This window comes from Capra hircus, chromosome 9 (genome assembly GCF_001704415.2).
Source record: "Capra hircus breed San Clemente chromosome 9, ASM170441v1, whole genome shotgun sequence".
In the NCBI taxonomy this organism is placed as follows: Eukaryota; Metazoa; Chordata; class Mammalia; order Artiodactyla; family Bovidae; genus Capra; species Capra hircus.
Window position 1 is genome coordinate 71,113,319 of NC_030816.1, and position 19,942 is coordinate 71,133,260.

General features: G+C 36.5%; 1 protein-coding gene across 1 annotated transcript in view; it reads left to right on the plus strand.

Annotated features, from left to right (window-relative positions):
* The window catches only part of ADGB (androglobin), a 188,449-nt gene that overhangs the window by 126,944 nt on the left and 41,563 nt on the right, over positions 1–19,942 (plus strand). The window contains exons 26-29 of the mRNA XM_018053314.1: positions 1,185–1,372; positions 8,393–8,577; positions 15,868–16,061; positions 18,069–18,180. Coding sequence (XP_017908803.1) covers positions 1,185–1,372; positions 8,393–8,577; positions 15,868–16,061; positions 18,069–18,180 — 679 coding nt within the window. The remainder of the gene's footprint in view (positions 1–1,184; positions 1,373–8,392; positions 8,578–15,867; positions 16,062–18,068; positions 18,181–19,942) is intronic.

Genomic DNA, 19,942 nt, shown 5'->3' on the forward strand with positions numbered 1-19,942 from the left:
CTTCCCTCAAGCTCAGTTGGTAAAGAATCTGCCTGCAATGCAGGAGACCCAAGTTTGATTCCTGCGTCCGGAAGATCCCCTGGAAGGAAATGACAATCCACTCCAGTATTCTTGCCTGGAGAATCCCATGGACAGAGGAATCTGGTGGGATACAGTCCATGGGGTTGCAAAGAGTCAGATACAACTTAGCAACTAAACCACCGTAAACATCAGAGAGTTTTCTCTGCATCAGAGAGCAACTAGAATACAAAACCTGTATTTTCCTGCCTTGTTAGAAATGTCTGGAATTATAAACTCAGAATTGCTTTGAACTTCTGTGTGTTGTCACTTTCCCTGGTTCCTTAATTGCTTCTTTTCTGCAACTTAAAGAGCTCATCTCCAGGCTCACAGCTGGGCTCCATGGAACCAGACCTCTGCTAATTCAGTAGCTTTACTTGCCACTCATCATACCAAGGAAACAATATTTCCATAAACTCTTCTGCTTTTTTCATCTCATATTTAGAAAGGTGATTCTGAAAAGACAAGAAAATCAAGTAGGAAGCTATTGGGCTAATCCAGGAGGCAATGATAAAATAATAATAATAATAACTTGCCTTAGGTAGCATTAGAAGAATTAGAAGGAAATGTAGTAATCATCTACCACAGTTCAGCATTTTTTAATGGCTAGGGAAACATACAAACAGAAATATTAGACTGTTCCATTTTCTCCAAAAACATGTAAGATGGAAGTTTTTAAGAGGGATTTCAAAACATAATACTAAGTGATTTGTCACTTATTAAGAAATTGAAGATTTTTATGTATATTAAGATAAAGCATTTTAGTACTGTGAAGCCGTATATAGGAAGGGGCCTCCCAGGTGGCAGTAATAGTAAAGAACCCACCTGCCAGTGCAGGAGATATAAGAGACATGGGTTCAATCCCTGGGTCAGGAAGATCCCCTGGAGGACGGTATGGCAATCCACTCCAGTATTCTTGCCTGGAGAATCCCATGGACAGAGGAGCCTGGTGGGCTACAGTCCGTAGGATCGCACAAAGTCAGACACAACTGAAGCGACTTAGCACCACCCATATATTGGAGGGAAGCTATGCTCACCACTATACTACCAACCCTAGTGAAAGCATACATTGTATCTTTGAAAACTAGTAACAATATTACGTACTTCAATGCAATTCTTTGTTGTAGAAAGGCTATACATTCGTGGCTGAAGCATATACTGGTGACATGTATGTGTCATCCTCACGATGGAAACTGCGCCTCATTGGTTCTTATCATCCACTCCCGTGCCTCTCTCGAGACCCTCCCTGTAATACCTTTGCCATAAAGGAAATCAGAGATTATTACATACCCAATGATAAGAAAATTATATTCAGGTATGTAACAGAAAGGAAATGCATTCCTTTAAAGTATTAATATCTTGTATTAAATAGTTGACTTTAAATTTAAATATTTTATTTAAATATTGATATTATCAAAAATCATAAATCTTTTGGTAAAATCATAATTTTGAACTTCAGTTTTATACTTTTGAAAACAGAGAGCAATATGATTGTATAAATGTTATGTAAGATCCAGCCTATGTTGCATGTGTGGTTTCTTAGTTCTCATCCTATTTTTGTTGTTGTCTGGTCACTCAGCCGTGTCTGACTCTTTGCAACCCCGTGGACTGCAGCATGCCAAGCTTCCCTGTCCATTACCAACTCCCAGACCTTGCTCAAACTCATGTCCATTGAGTTTGAGCTCATGTCCATCATCATCCATGTAGTGATGCCATACAACCATCTCTTCCTCTGTCGTCCCCTTCTTCTCCATACCTCCAATCTTTCCCAGCATCAGGGTCTTTTCTAATGAGTCAGCTCTTTGCATCAGGTGGCCAAAGTATTGAAGCTTCAGCTTTGGCATCAGTCCTTACAATTAATATTTAGGATTGATTTCCTTTAGGATTAGCTTGTTTGATCTCCTTGCAGTTCAAGGGATTCTCAAGAGTCTTCTCCAACACCACATCAAAAGCATCAATTTTTCGGTGCTCAACCTTCTTCATGGTCCAACTTTCACATCCATACATGACTACTGGAAAAACCATAGCTTTGACTATACACACCTATATGGCAAAGTAATGTCTGTGCTTTTTAATATGCTGTCTAGGTTTGTCATAGCTTTTCTTTCAAGGAGCAAGCATCTTTTAATTTCATGGCTGCAGTCACCATCTGCAGTGATTTTGGAGTTCAGGAAAATAAAGCCTCACTGTTAACTTATATGCAGAGTACATCATGAGAAATGCTGGATTGGAAGAAACACAAGCTGGAATCAAGATTGCTGGGAGAAATATCAATAACCTCAGATATGCAGATGACACCACCCTTATGGCAGAAAGTGAAGAGGAACTAAAAAGCCTCTTGATGAAAGTGAAAGAGGAGAGTGAAAAACTTGGCTTAAACCTCAACATTCAGAAAACAAAGATCATGGCATCTGGTCCCATCACTTCATGGGAAATAGATGGGGAAACAGTGGAAACAGTGTCAGACTTTATTTTGGGGGGCTCCAAAATCACTGCAGATGGTGACTGCAGCCATGAAATTAAAAGATGCTTACTCCTTGGAAGAAAAGTTATGATCAACCTAGATAGCATATTCAAAAGCAAAGACATTACTTTGCCGAATAAGGTCCATCTAGTCAAGGCTATGGTTTTTCCTGTGGTCATGTATGGATGTGAGTTGGACTGTGAAGAAGGCTGAGCGCCAAAGAATTGATGCTTTTGAACTGTGGTGTTGGAGAAGACTCTTGAGAGTCCCTTGGACTGCAAGGAGATCCAACCAGTCCATTCTGAAGGAGATCAGCCCTGGGATTTCTTTGGAGGGAATGATGCTGAAGCTGAAACTCCAGTACTTTGGCCACCTCATGCGAAGAGTTGAGTCATTGGAAAAGACTCTGATGCTGGGAGGAATTGGGGGCAGGAGAAGAAGGGGACGACAGAGGATGAGATGGCTGGATGGCATCACTGACTCGATGGACGTGAGTCTGAGTGAACTCTGGGAGTTGGTGATGGACAGGGAGGCCTGGCGTGCTGCGATTCTTGGGGTCACAAAGAGTCAGACACGACTGAGAGACTGAACTGAACTGTTTCCATTGTTCCCTATCTATTTGCCATAAAGTGTTGGGACTGGATGCCTGATCTTAGTTTTCTGAATGTTGAGTTTTAAGTCAACTTTTTCACTCTCCTCTTTCACCTTCCTCGAGAGGCTCTTTAGTTATCCTATTTGACTTTCATTAAACATCCTTCATAACACTCTTCCTTCTTTTTACTCTCTCCTTGTTCTGTTCCATCTCTGGCGCTTCTCTTGTGTTCAGTTCAGTTCTGTTGCTCAGTCATGTCCAACTCTTTGTCACCCCATGAACCACAGCACGCCAGGCCTCCCTGTCCATCACCAAATCCAAGAGTCCACCCAAACCCATGTCCATTAAGTCAGTGATGCCATCCAACCATCTCATCCTCTGTCATCCCCTTCTCCTCCTGACCTTGATCTTTCCCAGCATCAGGGTCTTTTCCAATGAGTCAGCTCTTCGCATCAGGTGGCCAAAGTACTGGAGTTTTAGCTTCAGCATCAGTTCTTCCAATGAATACCCAGGACTAATCTCCTTTAGGATGGACTGGTTGGATCTCCTTGCAGTCCAAGGTACTCTCAAGAGTCTTCTTCAATACAGCAGTTTAAAAGCATCAATTCTTCAGCGCTCAGCTTTCTTCGTAGTCCAGCTCTCACATCCATACATGACCATTGGAAAAACCATAGCATTGACTAGACAGACCTCTGTTGACAAAGTAATGTCTCTGCTTTTGAATATGCTATCTAGCTTGGTCATAACTTTCCTTCCAAGGAATAAGCGTCTTTTAATGTCATGGCTGCAGTCACCATCTGCAGTGATTTTCAAGCCCCACCCCCATCCCCAGCCAAATAAAGTCAGCCACTCTTTCTACTATTTCCCCATCTATTTGCCATGAAGTTATGGTACCGGATGCCATGATCTTAGTTTTCTGAATGTTTAGTTTTAAGCCAACTTTTTACTCTCCTCTTTCACTTTCTCTTGTGTAGATTTCTCCTTATCTGCCAACTCATCCTTCTTTTCATACTTACCTATACATTCTCCTATCTCCCTGAGAATACATAGATAAGTAGTCCTCATCATGACTCTGCTCCCTTTCATTTATCAGAGCTTTTGGTTTTAATTCCCACACACTTCTCATCTTTGTGCCCTCCTCTTTATTCTCAGTGTCCTCCACTACTTCATAGTCTCATTATATTTTATCTACAGTAACACTGTGTTTCTGGAATACATGTCTCCATTATATTCACTTTTTCTTTATATTCTCTATTTCTCCCTCTCTTTCTCTACCACCTTATTCATTACATGTGTGTTAGTCACTCAGTTGTGTCCAGCTCTTTGCGACCATCATGGACTGTAGCCCTCCAGGCTCCTCTGTCCATGGAATTCTCCAGGCAAGAATACTGGGGTTCATAGCCATGCCCTTCTCTAGGAGATATTCCTGACCCAGGGTTAAAGCTGGGTCTCCCACATTGCAAGCAGATTCTCTACCATCTGAGCCACCAGGGAAGCCCCTATTCATTACACACCCATGCTTTACTGCTGGAATAGTTACCTAACACACATGATTAAATACGTGATTCCCTCTCACTGAAATTTGGGAGATCGAAGCGTCAGCCGAACTGATTCCTGCTGATGGCTGGGAGGGAGGAAATACCCCATGCTCTCTCCATCTTCTAGAGGTTGCTGGTCACTGACATCCTTTGGCTTGTTGATTTATAACCCTGGTCTTTTTATTCCTGTTCGTGCATCATTCTCCCTGTGTCTCTCTCTTTCCAGATTTCTCCTTTTCATAAGGTCCTCATTTTAACCTGAGGATTTCAGGGAGATAATATCTCCAAGAATGGGGGCATGGTGAGGTGCTAGGGTTTAGGACTCCAGCAGGTTTTTGAGATGAAACAATTTAACCTATAACAAACAGTGACAGTGAATATAGAGGGAAAATAAAGGACAAGGAAGTGAAATGGACAATCTTGGTTGATTATGGTTTGACTTGGGAAACTGTTGGAGAGTAAGTGTTGTTTATTTAAATAGAGGTCTCAGGAAGAGGACTCTATTTGCTGATTGGGCAAGAGAAAGACGATTAATTCAGTTTTACATGTTACACTTGGTAGGCCAGTGAAATGTATGAGAGATATTGCATAGGGTTGCTGGGTTGGAAACATGGATTTGGAAATGATCATTCTATTTCTGCCCATTAAAGTGGCTGGGGAAGTTTGTACAAAAAGAGTCAGATACTGGACAGAATATATCAAATGTGAAAGTGAAAGTGAAGTCACTCAGTTGTGTCCGACTCTTTGCGACCCGTGGACTGTAGCCCACCAAGCTCCTCCGTCCATGGGATTCTCCAGGCAAGAATACTGGAGTGGGTTGCCATTTCCTTTTCCAGGGAATCTTCCCAACCCAGGGATCAAACCCAGGTCTCCCACATTGCAGACAGATGCTTTAACTTCTGCACCACCAGGGAAGCCCTCAAATGAGAGAATCCAAGTACTAACACCAAAGATTTCAAGGGAGGAAAGGAAGCCAGGTTGAAAGAAGAAGGGGGGGCGGCGTGAAAGGGGTGGCCTTACAGATGTCTCCTGCCACCTACAGATGCCCAGGCCTTATGGGACTTTTACCTGGGCCTCCAGAGAAGGGAGAACTGGAACTCGGCCTTACCAGAAATCAGACCAGACCAGAACCAGAATTCGAGTTCTCTGCCAAGAGGAGGTGATCAGTCTCTAATCCTCAGCTCAGGCTGAGGGCCCTTTGACCAGATTCCTGTGTCCAGGACCGGGGGACTAGAAAAACAGGGAAGGATAGGAAGGGTTAAGGAGAGGAAAGAGAGAGGGAAGGGGAGAAAGGTCAATAAAGTCTCTTGTTCATTACCGGTCAGGGCACTCTGGCCAGTTGTCCGCATATTTATGAGAATGTCATATTTATGAGAATGTCGATGTGAGAGAAGTCTAAAAAAACACCCCTGAATTAGGAGTTACAAAAACTGTTAAGCCCATGGGGAAAGGTTTTTGAAAAAAGAAGAAATGAGGGTTGATTCAACCCTGTCAAATTCCCCTGAGAGATCAAGGAAGATGAGAACTGAGATTTCTGTAGGGTAGTGACAAGCTGCTTGAAACCATAGCAAGAGCAAGTTTAGCACCTTGTTGGGGGCAGAGTGAAGTGTTGTGAGTGAGTAGAAGGTGAAGAGCTGAGACAGTAGAAGTTGGCAACTCTTCTTAGACTATAAGCTGGGGAGTAAAATAGAGCTGAGGCTGAACAGCAGGGTTGCTTGAAGATATTTTTCAGTTTGGTTTTTGTCTTATTTTGATCTGTTTTTAAACAGGTGAGACCTCCATGGGTACAAAAGCCAAAATCAAGAAGTAGTAAAGTGAGGAAACAAGATACAGAAGAGAGAAGAGAGAAAGGCAAATTTGTAGAGAAACTGAAAGTTTATAGAATCCTGAGCATTTGCAAGGATTCACCTAAAGTAGGAAAGAACTCCAACAAAAAGTCGAGCGATCTTAGACTGCATTAAGGGACAGAGTCAGGAATTTTCATTCTTTTTCCAAGATGTTCCCAACCAGCATGGTTAAAGGGTGAGAGCACAGGTAATAAGTAATGCTTTTGATTTCTATTTTTGTGGCTCAAAGAAAACACTTGACAGTGAAGTTTTGAAAGCTACCGCCAGTTGTGCTCTCTGTTCCACTGGGGAGGAGGGAGTGATGGAAAGGTGCGATGTGGCAGTAGTTTGCAATCTATCAAATTTTATCAGTGAGTGCATCAGTTCAGTTCACTTCAGTCACTCATTCATGTCCGACTCTTTGCGACCCCATGAATCACAGCACGCCAGGCCTCCCTGTCCATCACCAACTCCCGGAGTTCACTCAGACTCACGTCCATCAAGTCAGTGATGCCATCCAGCCATCTCATCCTCTGTTGTCCCCTTCTCCTCCTGCCCCCAATCCCTCCCAGCATCAGAGTCTTTTCCAGTGACTCAACTCTTCACATGAGGTGTCCAAAGTACTGGAGTTTCAGCTTCAGCATCATTCCCTCCAAAGAAATCCCAGGGCTGATCTCCTTCAGAATGGACTGGTTGGATCTCCTTGCAGTCCAAGGGGCTCTCAAGAGTCTTCTCCAACATCACAGTTCAAAAGCATCAATTCTTTGGTGCTCAGCCTTCTTCACAGTCCAACTCTCACAACCATACATGACCACTGGAAAAACCATAGCCTTGACTAGATGGAACTTTGTTGGCAAAGTAATGTCTCTGCTTTTCAATATGCTATCTAGGTTGATCATAACTTTTATTCCAAGGATTAAGCATCTTTTAATTTCATGGCTGCAGTCACCATTTGCAGTGATTTTGGAGCCCCCCAAAATAAAGTCTGACACTGTTTTCACTGTTTCCCCATCTATTTCCCATGAAGTGATGGGACCAGATGCCATGATCTTCGTTTTCTGAATGTTGAGGTTTAAGCCAAGTTTTTCACTCTCCTCTTTCACTTTCATCAAGAGGCTTTTGAGTTCCTCTTCACTTTCTGCCAGAAGGGTGGTGTCATCTGCATATCTGAGGTTATTGATATTTCTTCCAGCAATCTTGATTCCAGCTTGTGCTTCTCCCAGCCCAGCATTTCTCATGATGTACTCTGCATATACGTTAAATAAGCAGAGTGACAATATACAGCCTTGACATACTCTTTTTCCTATTTGGAACAGTCTGTTGTTCCATGTCCAGTTCTAACTGTGCTTCCTGACCTGCATATAGGTTTCTCAAGAGGCAGGTCAGGTGGTCTGGTATTCCCATCTCTTTCAGAATTTTCCACAGTTGATTGTGATCCACACAGTCAAAGGCTTTGGCATAGTCAATAAAGCAGAAATAGATGTTTTTCTGGAACTCTCTTGCTTTTTTTGATGACCCAGCAGATGTTGGCAATTTGATCTCTGGTTCCTCTGCCTTTTCTAAAACCAGCTTGAACATCTGGAAGTTCACGGTTCACGTATTGCTGAAGCCTGGCTTGGAGAATTTTGAGCATGATTTTACTAGCATGTGAGATGAGTGCAATTGTCATATCTAAATAAAACGTTATATATCTCTGCTTGGGATGTGATAGTAATAAACACCTCATACGTAATTTCATTTTACTCGTGCATACTGGGATCTTTTGCCAAAGTCTATAACAGCACTAATATTTCCAGGATTTTAACTGACTGTATAAAGTAGGTTTACTTGTAGATTATCATATCAGTAAATAATACAATTTCCTTAGTGATTTGAAGAAAAAACTGTTGATAAAGATGAATGTTTTTCTTTACAGGTATTCAGTTAAAGTTGCATTGCCACATCCTGTCACAATACACGTACGCACATCCAAACCAGATGTATTCATCAAGCTACAGATCTTAGAAAATGAAGAAGTTATCGTGAGCTCCACTGGGAAGGGTCAAGCTATCATACCAGCAATTAACTTCTTGGGGAATGAGAAAGTCTTAAGCTCCCAGTGTAAGTTTGGCTTTTAAAATTGGTCATATGTAGATTCATAAACAGATATTTATGTAACTGATGGTTTAAAAATATTTTAAGATAAAATAGCAAGTAAAATCAGTAAAATTTGATACCATAGTATTTTTAGAAAACTACTGCATTTGTGCATGACATTAATCCCTGAAGAGCAATAGATTTGTTATAATTGCACTTTAAAGACTTTATTACTTGAGCCCTATCAAATTTTCAAATAAGAAATAGATTTTTATTATTTTGAAATAATTTTTTAATTAATTAATTTATTTTAATTGGAGGCTAATTACTTTACAATATTGTAGTGGTTTTTGCCAAACATTGACATGAATCAGCCACGGGTGCACATGTGTTTCCCATCCAGAACCCTCTCCCCACCTTCCTCCCCATCCCATCCCCTAGGGTCATCCCCCCACACCAGCCCTGAGTGCCCTGCCTTATGCATCGAACCTGAACTGGCGATCTGCTTCACATATGATAATATACACGTTTCAAAGCTACCCTCTCAAATCATCTCACCCTCGCCTTTTCCCAGAGTCCAAAAGACTGTTCTTTACATCTGTGTCTCTTTTTTTTTTTTACTTTTATTCCAAATTCATTATTTTTAGAAAATATTCTACTTATTAAAATTAATAAAAATGTTGAAATTATTACCTGCAATGTAATATTCACAAGAGCTTTTAACTAATAAAATTATTTCTGAAATAAGGGATAACAGTGATACTGTAAGATATATTCATTTATTTTAATAACTCGATTATGACTATAAAAGTAACACCTGCCCAATGTAGAAAGCTGAAAAATAGAAAATTATAAACAAGGCAGCAAGAAATCCTTTGTAATCATACAACCCAGAAAAAAGAAATACTGTTAGCATATTAGCTTCTACACCTCTACTGTCCATTTTTACATTCTCAGTTTAAACAAAAGTAGAATATTACCAGTTTTGGTAATCGATATTTGTTTTTCTTGTTTGTGACATTGGTTGGGGTCTTCAAACCTATGTTGAATAAGAGTGATGATTATATACTTCTTTTTCTTAAATAAGAAGGCTTAGAGCATTTACCATTTAGTATGATGTTTGTTGTTGACTTCTGATAAATGCCCTTTATAGTATTTAATAAAGTTTTTTTTCTATTGATAACTAAGGATTTTAATATAGGTTTGAAACTTTATTGGTTACTTCTTTGTTTATAAAAATCATCAAATTTTATCCCTTTGTGTCTCATAAATTAATTTTTAATTTGGAATACATTCCTGAAGTAAAACTTATTTATCCATGATGTTTCAGTACAATCCTATGTTTTGAATATATTATTTTATTTGGTTTGTTAGATTATATTTTCCCTTTAACTTTTAACTATTATAATATTTTTATAATTTCCAAATAACTGTTTTAGCTGGTCTTCTGTTGTTAATATCTACTTAAACTTTTGGAGTTAGTGTGATTTATATATTTTCATTTTGAGCATTGGATAGATGTTTTCACTGCAACCTAATTCAAATCAGTTTTGGTTAGTATTACATTAAGGTTTATAAAGAACACTTATTTTCTATTTTAGAGGTAAATGATTTGATGTCTAAATATATGTGCACTCACACACACATTCTCGCTATGTGTATATAATAAAAAGAAAACTTGCTAGTTGCAATATTTAAAATCTCATTGTCATTTACATTTTATCTTATTGGCTTATAATTTTTTGAAAAAAGTATGTTAAGATCTATTTTAATTGTAAACTGTGTACAAATTTATCTCTAATATTTTCCAGTTTACATATCTACATGTTACATTGTTAGTTGCAAAAAGTTCTACATTTGCTTTATATTTATTGATATGCTATATTTTTTAAATAAATATAAAGCAGTATTTTTTCAACTTTAATAGATTTTATGATAGTAATGCTGGTTCTTCATTTGTTATCATTTGCCTGTTCATTTTGGTTCACACATTTAGCTTTTCAACCTTTCTCTTATAAATGAGTAATTTTTCCACTAAATCTAAGATTCTAATCTCTGAAATGGGGTGATGTAATCCACTTACATTTATTTTGATAAGCTTGCTTTTTCTGATTTCTGCCTTCATGCTTTATTTTAAAATTGATTATACTGTCTAGCTGATCTTTGCATAACTATGTGGTGGCTGGCATACTTCCTGCATTATTCCCAATGCATTATTCCCAATAGCATTTATGCTGATTATCTCAAGTATATAAGCAAATTACTAAAAAGAATTTACCTGTTGCCTATTTCCTAATATTCATACGTTTCTTTTCTTTCTCCTTTTTGAAATAAGTGCAACCAAATCAGGACTCTTTCTCCTCTGTTATTGACCCTGGAAACTGTTATTGCAGCCCAGGGGCATTCCTTTCCAATATGAATGAAAATCTGGAGGAGCAGAGAATTGAGAAGACACTACTTTGTAATGACACAATTAGGGCACAGATGTCATGCTTTAGACACAGGAAGGTGGGAAATTCCCTATTACATCAATAATACAATGAACTTAGTTAAAACAGCAAATTAATTCAGATCATGTCTCCTTTCCTCCCACCTTTTTCCCTTTATCCCTGAACATCCTCTGGATCGTCTTCAGTACTAGTTCATGTTTCTGCTTTGCGGCTTTTCATGCCAGCCTGCCTGCACCATCTCTATATACTTATTTGGATAAGCCCAAATAACAAAATATAATATTTATACATATTTCTCTTCAAGTATGTTAAGACCAGTAAGGGTACTATTAGGTTTTGCTGGTCCAAATTCCACTCTTACTCTTGAAGATGACTTTGTTTTCTTTTCTCTAATCCATGTTGTACAGACTTTTTTTTTTTTTTTTTGGCTTTACTTCATGTAGGAATACTGTGATTCCAAAACTTTAGCAGGTCCTGTGGGCGATTCTCCTATTCTGTTTACAGCCTTAACATCTTTTCTTTAAGTAACTAGTTGTCCCTAACATTACTCTCCAGTTTTTTATTTATATTCATAGAGGCAATAAACACTGTAATGATAAACACTGTATGATAAACACTGTAGTTTATCATATATCATAAACACTGTGATGTAGTTTATCATATATCATAAACACTGTAATGATAAACACTGTATGATAAACACTGTAGTTTATCATATCAGTTTAGTTCAGCTCAGTTGCTCAGTCGTGTCTGACTCTTTGCAAACCCATGGACTGCAACACACTATGCTTCACTGTCCATCACCACCTCCTGGAGCTTGCTCAAATTCCTGTCCATTGAGTCAGGGATGCCATCCAACCGTCTCATCCTCTGCCATCCCCTTCTCCTCCTGCTCATACAGCTTATCATTATTTCACTTTAAAAGTTAGCATTTTATGGCTGAGTAATATTCAGTTCAGTCCAGTCACTCAGTCTTGTCCGACTCTTTGCGACTGAGTAATATTACTCAGCCATAAAAAGGAATGCATTTGAGTCCGTTCTAATGAGGTGGATGAACCTAGAATCTATTATGCAGAGTGAAGTGAATCAGAAAGAGAGAGATAAATAATGTATTCTAACACATATATACAGAATCTAGAAAAGTGGTACTGAAGAATTTATTTACAGGGCAACAGTGGAGAAACAGACATGGAGAATAGACTTATGGACATGGGGAGGGGGAAGAGAGGGTGAGATGTATGGAAAGAGTAACATGGAAACTTACATCACCATATGTAAAATACATAGCCAATGGGAGTTGGCTGTATGGCTCAGGAAACTCAAATAGGGGCTCTGCATCAACCTAGAGGGGTGGGGTGGGGAGGGACGTGGGAGGGAGTTTCAAAAGGGAGAGGATATAAGTATACCTATGCCTATTCATGGTGAGGTTTGACAGAAAACAGCAAAATTCTATAAAGCAATTATCCTTCAAAAAAATTAATTTCTTTAAAAGTTAGCTTTAGCAAGAGAATCACACATAAACATTTGACACAATGGTATTTTTTTACTTTTGGCCAAGAAAGTGACAGCAATGGAGGAGAAAGATAATGAGAATATAATTCAGAAATTGACCCCAAATTCGAGCCATTATCCAAGAATGTTCTTCTTTTACAAGATGCTTCTATTTCATAAATGAATTTCTAAATAAACTTAAACTTTAAAATTTAAATTTTAAATTTCCCCTGAAACCAAAAATGGCATTTTCCTTCTGATTGCTTTGAATATATAGATTAATTATACCTTCATAGTATTGAATTTCTATGCAAGTAAAGGCTATTTATTTCCATCTATTCAGGACTTCTTTTATGGTTCACAGAAAAGATTGAAAATTTTCTCCATAGAAGCTGATAGATTAGCTATCATAAATTAGATATTTTCTTTATTTAGATGTCAGACAGACTCTTATTTTTAAAGAATGCTATTAGTTTATGTTTATGAATCATATAAGCAGATATGAAATTTCTTTTCCTTTCTAAACAATTTTTTAAGGTGCTTCTCTTGGAAACATATCCATTTATGAATTTTTTGCTGTATGTATTTCTGGAAGGCCCCCACCAAAAATACATGCAAAAAATGTGTTTATGTGTGTTATATTTGTAGTGAAATGGGACATGACAGATTAAGCTATATATTCTATAAGCGAACACGGAAAAGTAAAGTGTTAAGTCGCTCAGTCGTGTCTGACTCTTGAGATCCCGCAGATTATAGCCCTCCAGGTTCCTCTGTCCATGGGATTCTCCAGGCAAGAATATTGGAGTGGGTTGCCATTCCATTCTCCAGAGAATCTTCCAGACCCAGTGATCAAACCCAGGTATCTTACATCGCAGGCAGTTTCTTTACCATCTGAGCCACCAGGGAAGCCTGTAAACAAACATTATATGGTACTAAAGAAGGATTAAATTCCATTGCAAAGATATTGATGGCTTTGAAATGAGCTAGGAACAAAAATCTTGAGCCTCTTTAGGTTTTTTGCTATCTCATGGAAATTTTTGAAGCATGTCTGTATATCTCATATACCTATTAGGAATAATATTTTACATCAGTACTCATGCTGTAAAGGTAATGTAAAGTTCATAATTTTCCACAAAATTTTCTTCAGTTCAGTCACTCAGTCGTGTCCAACTCCTTGAAACCCCATGAACCTCAGCACACAAGGCCTTCCTGTCCATCACCAACTCCCGGAGTCTACCTAAACCCATGTCCATTGAGTGGGTGATGCCATCCATCCATCTCATCCTCTGTCGTCCCCTTCTCCTCCTGCCCTCAATCTTTCCCAACATCAGAGTCTTTTCCAATGAATCAGCTCTTCGTGTGAGGTGGCCAAAGTATTGGAGTTTCAGCTTCGTGTCAGTCCTTCCAATGAATATTCAGGACTGATCTCCTTTAGGATGGACTGGTTGGATCTCCTTGCAGTTCAAGGGACTCTCAAGAGTCTTCTCCAACACCACACTTCAAAAGCATCAATTCTTTGATGCTCAGCTTTCTTCACAGTCCAACTCTCACATCCATACATGACCACTGGAAAAATCATAGCCTTGACTAGATGGACCTTTGCTGACAAAGTAATGTCTCTGCTTTTCAATATGCTATCTAGGTTGGTCACAACTTTCCTTCAGATCCTAGCAATTGAGGATTTGAGGAAGAAATATGTATGAGTAGTAGTAAAACATTTTATTTCGTATAGTTGTGTAAGGTTCAAATTTGTTGATGATTTATCATAATTAATGCAAGCAGTCTCCTACTGATAGTGATGTGTGATCATTCTAATCATTAGTTTATATAAATAGTACTTAATTTTTTAAAGAAATCTGAATAGACATTTTTCTAAACATGTAATATGCATATATTAGATAAATGCTTAGAAGTAGAACTGTTGAGTCACTAGTGATTTTGGTATATATTGTCAAATTACCCTCCGTTGAGTTTGCATAAATTTATCTTCTTTTACCCACTCCCCTGAATGACAGGGTTATCATATTTTTTGGTTCTTCATATTTCTGATTTCAATTTGAATGCTAAAAATTTATTTATATTTTGCTTACCATTAGAGTGGTTTAAGCATACTTTTATATATTTTATATATCACCTTTTAATATTTTCTTCTTTGAAAACAATTTTGAGTGCTTTGCCCATGTTTTAATTGGAATTAGTTGTTTTTTTCTAATTTATGTGTAGACTATCATATATTAAGGAAAATGTTTTCTTTATTTTATATTTGTTTCAAATTTTTTCATAACAGTGGGTTATGAATGATTAAGTACACATTTGAAGGAATTAATGAAGGAAAGGATAGGCAGTTTGTGTGATTCATTTTTAATTTTTTATTGAAGTGTAATCTACATAGAGCAAAAAAATAAATCTAAGTTGATGAGTTTTGATAAGTTTATCTATCAGTGTGACCTACACTCTTAACAAGATATGGAACATTTCTGTTACCCAGAAAAATTCTCTCAGGCTATTTCTAGTCAATTTCCCAACACCCAAAGAGGCAAGCACTGTTCACATTCCCATCACAATAAACTAGTTTGCATCTTCTAAAACTTCATAAAAAGTAAACACTCTTTTAGCACGATCAACATAATGTTTTTAAGATACATCTATGTTGTTGCTACTCCATTCCTTTTTATATTGTTGAGTGTTATTCCATTGTATGGGTATACCATATGGTTTATAGCTTTAGATTTTTATTGGCATTTTGTTAAACTTGGGGAGCATTGGCATCTTAACAAAACTGAGTTTTCTGGTTCATGAACATATATCTTTAATTTCTCTCAACAATGTTTTATATCCTCAATGTACAGATTTTACAACTAGTTTATTATATTTCTATGTAAGAAATTTATTTTTATGGGAACTCCATCTAAGACTAAGAACTTATGTAAATTATATCATTTGATAGCTGTATGTAATTAACAAATCATGTGAGTAATGTAATGGTACTTATATGATTTGTCAATTATGAAATAATATAGACATTAAAAATTACAATAATATGCACCTGCATAGTATTAAACACTGAAGTAGTCAGAACATGAGGTATTAGTTTATTGTCATTCAAATGGTACATGAATGAGAATTTGTTGAATTGTACATTCTTATAGCAATCAGTGGTTGCTCAGAAAATGCATTGTTCTATCCAAGTCATATACCATTACAATGTTTCTTTAAGACCAGGATATTTCCTAGAAGCCAGTGATGTTTTTTATCTCATGAAAAAATAAATTGACCTGTCCCTTTGAGTGTGTTTTATAAGGATATAATAAATAACACGGTAATGATTATGTATTCCACATATTTTAACATAAACAATATTTCTTATATTCAGCCAGCAAGCAAGTTCTTTCAACTCATGCTACTTTAAAGAAAGAGCAAGATTTATACATCAAGAAAAAATCTGCAGTAGGTCAGAAATCCTATAAAAGGCCTGGAAGTGCAATAGTAGACACTGGTCAGCCTATTATGGATGAAGAAACCAGTTATATACCCACTATAGATGAAAATGCTAGCACACCACAGCAGGTAATTAACATTTAGAAGATTTATTCAATTGTACTACTCCTAAAAGCTTAACATAAATCATAACAAGTATTTTCCTAAAATTGAAGAAATAAAGAACAATGTACATAATTTAAGGCAGCAAATAAAAAATATGATTTATCCATTGGAGATCAAGAAAATAAATTAATTAAAAGAAATAAAAACAAAATGTCAAAACCAAGTCCTAATATGACAGTAATTGGGCCTCTCTGGTGGCTCAGCAGTAAAGAATCCACCTGCCAATGTAGGATACCAGAGTTTGATCCCCAGATCAGGGAGATCCCCTGGAAAAAGAAATGGCAAGCCTCCAGTATTCTTGCCTGGAGAATTCCATGGACAGAGGAGCCTGGTGGGCTACAGTCCATGGGACAAGGCTACAGTCAGACACAACTGAGCAACTGAGCATACACAGAATTACATAGAAAAATCAATTAGCAATTAATACTTGAATATTTTAACACATACTTTTCAGAAAGGAGTAAATTAAGTTGAAAAACAAAATACATTTGATCATTAGGATCTGAAACATTAAGTATAAGCTTAATCTTTCAGATATCTACATAGAACACTTCACCTCATAAAAAGTAAATATACTTTTTCATAGAACACACAAGAAGCCTCAAAAAAACCCAAACTATATTGTGTAATTGTTATCTGAACATACTTTAATAATATAGAAATTAATAATTATCAGCTTAAAATCACATAAATGTAAAAACATGTAAATATACTAAATAATTTATAGCTTAAAAATCCTTTAAAAAGAAAGTATTAAATACAAAGGGCTCAATAAAAATGAAAACTACAAATCAAAATTTGTAAACCACATCTAAAGTAGCATTCAGTGGAATGTTGACTTTTTAAATTAATTCATCAGAAAATATTAATTCAAACAAATGAACTAAGCTATTAAACAAATAAGTTAGAGAACAAGTAAAATAATAACTCAAAAATAAGAAGAAAAAATATTGATAAAATGAGAATAAAATTTAAGAAACAGGGAACAAAGTCTACAACAATTAAACTCTAAGCTTTTTAAGATTAATAAAAACGACATGCTTTTTGTAAGACCAATCAATTAAGAAAAAAGAAAGAAAATATAAATGAATTGAATATAGAACAAAAAATAGGATGAAGGTAAAAATGCAAACAACAGGTTTAAATTTTTTTTTTAAGTATTATATACAACTTTATACTAGCTAGAGCTTCTCAGGTGGTGCTAGTGGTAAGGAATCTGTCTGCTAATGCAAGACACAAGAGACAGGTTCAGTCCCTGGGTTGGGAAGATCTCCTCCAGGAGGAAATGGCAACTGACTCCAGTATTCTTGACTGGAAAATTCCATGGACAGGGGAGCCTGGCAGGCTACAGTCCATTGGGCCACAGAATTGGGCACAACTGAGCAACTGATCACACACACACACACACACACACACACACACACACACACATACTAGATAATTTAAAACTTAGAAAAATTGTTTAAAACGTAAAATTCCTGGGGTAGGAGGAAGAAGAGACTAGCTGCTCCACAAAAAGCAGAAAATATGAAATAATAAGAATAATAAATAATAATCAAAGCCATACCTTTCCGAAAAGCATAGGCCTAGCGGCTTTACAAAAGAGATCTAACAGACTTTTGAGGAGTAAATTATTCTAGAAAGTAGAAAAACAATACAAACCTTCCAGTGTTTTTTAAGAGATTAATGTAATTCAGATTCCAAAACTGAGTAACAAAAGTAAAATAAATTTAACTTATAAACATGAATGCAAAAATTATAAATACTAAAATATATGATAGTATTGGTGGGATATGAGGATATTATAGACTGTGGTATTACAGAATTTTGGAGAACATCTAACAGTATTTAATTAAATCATTATTGTATGATCCAGAAAAAATGCATTTATTATGTGCCTAAAATAATAAATGATTACGCATATAGTAAGTTTACTTTTATTGTTTATACTTAAATATTGCATTTTTCCAGGTATACAAGTATATTATACAGTGTTTGGTGTTATATAACAGTTGGCCTCTCACTGAAAGTCAACAGATGTTTGTTCAAGCACTAAAAGACTTAGAGAAAAATGATAACAAAGGTATGTCACTCCAAATATTATTCCTGCATTTTATATCATCTATACATATTTAACAGTAAATTTGTCATGTAATTACTAAAACATTATTGCTTACAATTTATGCTTTAATCCAGTGGCATTTCCTGTTCTATCAACTGATTATGCGATTCAACATTTTCATTATTTGGTTATGAAAACCAAAAAATATATGATTGTTTAGTCAAGTTTAAATAAATTTTGTCCAGTTAGTAAAAATTACTTGATGATTATCTAACAAAGGTACTCTAAACTTTTCTAATTATAAATTATTTTCATCCAAGTTACTAAAAAATATAACTTTAAAGATATGTTTTTAAAATATTTAAGAGAAAAAGAATCTTCCACTGAAAGAGAATTCAGGTTTATTTTTTCAAAAAGTAAACTATTCTCAATATTTCTGAGCAGGAAAAAATAGATTGATGCTTTAGATTTTTAAAAAATCTGAAACAGCCTCTACTCTTAAACATATATTGCATGTGTGTGTGCTCATGTCCGACTCTTTGTGAGCCCATGGACTGCAGCCTGCCAGGCTCCTCAGTCTATGGAATTTTCCAGGTAAGAATAGTGAGGTGGGTTGCAATTTCCTATTCCTGGTGATCTTCCTGGTGCAGAGATAGAACTTGCATCTCCTGCATTTCAGGCAGATTCTTTACCACTAAGCCACCCTGATGAAGTATAATAATTAAATCTAAAAGAATGAATATTTTCAATGTATATTCTTTTCAAATTTCAAGCAAAATTACCCAATCATAAAATTAACCTATGTACATTATTTTAAAAATAAAATTGTACACTACAAAAGAACATAATACAATACCAAAAGCTGGTCAGAGTGCAGAGCAACAGAAATTTTCACACACTGATGACGGAAATACAAAATGGTGCAGTCAAGTTGAAAGAGTTTCAATTTCTTAAAAAACTAAAAATGCACTTACTACTGTGAAATAAAGTTCACAACTTACGGCAAGACTAGATAAGTTGAAATATTAAAAAAGATTTCTCTGTCCTGTGTCTTCCCGACTCTCCTCTGCTGTGCATTATGTATCTTCATTATGCGTCTACCAAGCTTCTTCCATCACCAGAAATACCTGCTCTGCCATAAAAAACAACATTCTGCTAGCATCCGCAAGACAACTCCTAAAAGATGACATTCCTTCTTGATGGTGCAAAGGGCTAGGATGATGCTTAGATCTGGATTGTGTAAACTGACAATAATATGTCAAGGGAAACCATCAACGTAATGAAAAGCAACTTATGGAATGGGAGAAAATATTTGCAAACCAGGTATCTGATGGTTAATAAACATATATATATAAACATAAAACACACATATATAAACATATATATACAAAGAAATCGTGTAACTCAGTATCAAAAAAAGAAACAATCCAATTTAAAAAATGGACAAAGGATCTGAATAACATTTTCCCAAGGAAAACATAGAGATGGCCAACAGACACATGAAAAGATGGTCAACATCACTAATCACTGGGGAAATGTGATTCAAAACCACAATGAGATATTTTATTAGAATGGGTATTAGCAAAAAAAGGCAATGCCAAAGAATGTTCAAATTACCGCACAAGTGCACTCATCTCACATGCTAGCAAAGTAATGCTCAAAATTCTCCAAGCCAGGCTTCAGCAATATGTGAACCATGAAATTCCAGATGTTCAAGCTGGTTTTAGAAAAGGCAGAGGAACCAGAGATCAAATTGCCAACATCCGCTGGGTCATCAAAAAAG